General features: G+C 67.7%; 1 protein-coding gene across 1 annotated transcript in view; it reads right to left on the bottom strand.

The window, feature by feature from the left end:
* RBM24 (RNA binding motif protein 24) overlaps positions 1–1,022 on the bottom strand; it is a 10,326-nt gene extending 9,304 nt beyond the window's left edge. Inside the window, exon 1 of the mRNA XM_040645215.1 lies at positions 831–1,022. Coding sequence (XP_040501149.1) covers positions 831–998 — 168 coding nt within the window. The 5' untranslated portion in view covers positions 999–1,022. The remainder of the gene's footprint in view (positions 1–830) is intronic.
* Between the last annotated feature and the right edge of the window lie 1,210 nt (positions 1,023–2,232).

Raw genomic sequence — 2,232 nt, 5'->3', positions numbered from 1 at the left:
CCCCCCCCCCCCCCCCCCCCCCCCCCCCCCCCCCCCCGTCCCTACCCAGCCTAAGAGGCACTGTTTGCTTTAAAGAAAGTCCAGCCTCACATCCGCCCGGTGCTCCCCACCACCAGCAAGCACTCCCTAACGACAATAGCTATTGTCCTACTCTGGAGCTCCCGGCTCTCCGGCAGCTGAATTTGCACGCTTAAATCCCCAGGAGGCTTAATATGCTCTCTTTCAGTTCAGCATAGAGCCAGAGGGTCATCTTTTTAAAGAATCCATCTTTGCAATTTTAAATAAAAGTGTGTGTGTGGGGAGGTGGCATAAGGAGTAGAGCCCTAGACCTCCTGGGGTGTCCCCTCCCCGCTCCCAGCCAGAACGCCTCAAGACACACGCATTTTTACAAAGCAACAGCGCGCTTAACGACCGGCCTCCAACCCGGGAGTGCGATTCCGAGGGGCTGCGGCCCCTCCCTCCCAACCCTGCGCACCCGCAAATCCAGCAGTGGTTACTTCTCTCCTTCCACCCCCGCTCCGCCTGTCCCCCCCGACACCGCAAGGCGCTGGGTCCCCTCGAAACCCCGCGAGGCAGCAGCCGGCCCTCCCTCCCCCAGCTCCGCCGCGCGCAAACTTTCAGTTCAGCCGGGAGCAAAGGGGCAGCGCCGCCCGCGTCCGCGGGGCTCCTCACGTTGTCACCCCGAGCCCCCCACTGCAAACCCCAACCCCCGAGGCCCTGCGCCGCCCCAAGCCTTCCCGCCCCCGCGGTCCTCGGTTTCCCCTCCGGGCCCTTTGTCGCCCCCACCTCTGCCTCCCCAACCCCACCCAGCCCCCAGGCGCGCGACTTACAAATCCGTAGCCCCGGGACTTGCCCGTCTGCCTGTCGGTGATGACCACCGCCTCCTCGATCTCGCCGAAGACCTCGAAGTACTTGCGCAGGCTGGCGTCGGTGGTGTGGTAGGGCAGCCCCCCGACGAAGATCTTGGTGTACGTCGTGTCCTTCTGGGTCGTGTGCATCTTCGCGCCCGCCCCGCGGCTCGGGCTCCGGCTGCGGCTGCGGCTGCGGCTGCGGCTTGGGCAGCGGCTGCGCCTCCTCCTCCGGCTCCGCGTCTCCCGCACCCTTTCGGGGCCGCTGGGGGCCAAGGGCGAGCCCGGGGGCGGGGGCGAGGGCGGCGGCGCGGCGGGGGCGAGCGGCCGGGGGCGGCCGAGGGCGCGGGGCGCGCGGCTTCCGAAGTCGCCAGCAGCCCCGGAGACTTGACTTCGCTCTCTCCTCCCGCCCCCCCTGCCGGTCACGGTACAAATTCTCCGGATCGTCTGGGTTAGGATCCTGTTCTATAGAATGTGCAAGCGGTTTCCACTCACCCGGCTGGGAGGCCAAAAATGAAAAGAGAGGGTGGTCCTCGAGCGAAGAAGCGGGCGCGTTTAGAGGTAGATTTTTTTTCTTTCTTGGAAATTAGGTAGGTGTCTTGGGTGGGGCGTGGGTAGGGTCGGCGGTGAGCGCGTCCGGGCGCGGAGGTGGGCGGGCGGGGGGCGCGGCGGCGGGGTCGGGGGTGGGAGACTCCGCGCCGCTTGGGCTCCGGTTCTGTCCCTCCCGCCGCGGAAGCTGGAAGACAAGTGGCGAGGACGGCTCTCCACCTCTCTGCTCCCTTCCCCCGCGGGCCGGGGGTCGGCGCCCGGCTGGGGAGGGGGCGGGCCGGACGCCTGCGATTGGCCGCGGCCGCACCTGGGGTGCCCGGCGCCGCCGCCCCCCAGCTGTTGGGAACAGCTGCTTCTCTCCCGGCGCGGCGCTGGGCCGCGGGGCTCGGGCGCTGGAGCCGGCGTTGGGGTAGGGCTGGGGATGGCCCGAGGCGGCCTTGCTCCCGGCGTCGCCTGCTCTAACCCGTCAAAGTCCTAGGGACTCGGCGCGGTCCTTGCCGGGACCCGGGGCGCACAGACTGCGTCCGAGGAGGGAGCAGCGTCGCTTTCCAAAACGACGACGCGAGCTCTTTGCGCTCGGCCACGGTGACAGGGCCGGCGACCTGGACTGACGAGCTGGGGGCCGGGAGGCCAGGGGCGGTTCGTAGAAAAGCCAGTTCCCTCCCGGGTGCGGAGGGCCGGCGAGCTCGGCCAGCGGCACCCGAGTCTGATAGTCTGGGGTCTGGAGAGGGAGAAGGAGGGTCCCCAACCTACCTTGACCCCCAAGAGCCAGTGCTGGGGAGAACCAGCGAGGCAGAGCCAGAAGGAAAAAAAAAAAAAAAAAAACAAACAAAAA

The sequence above is a fragment of the Ursus maritimus genome, unplaced genomic scaffold (assembly GCF_017311325.1).
Source record: "Ursus maritimus isolate PB19 unplaced genomic scaffold, ASM1731132v1 scaffold_30, whole genome shotgun sequence".
Lineage (NCBI taxonomy): Eukaryota > Metazoa > Chordata > Mammalia > Carnivora > Ursidae > Ursus > Ursus maritimus.
This window is presented reverse-complemented; position numbering and strand designations above follow the sequence as displayed.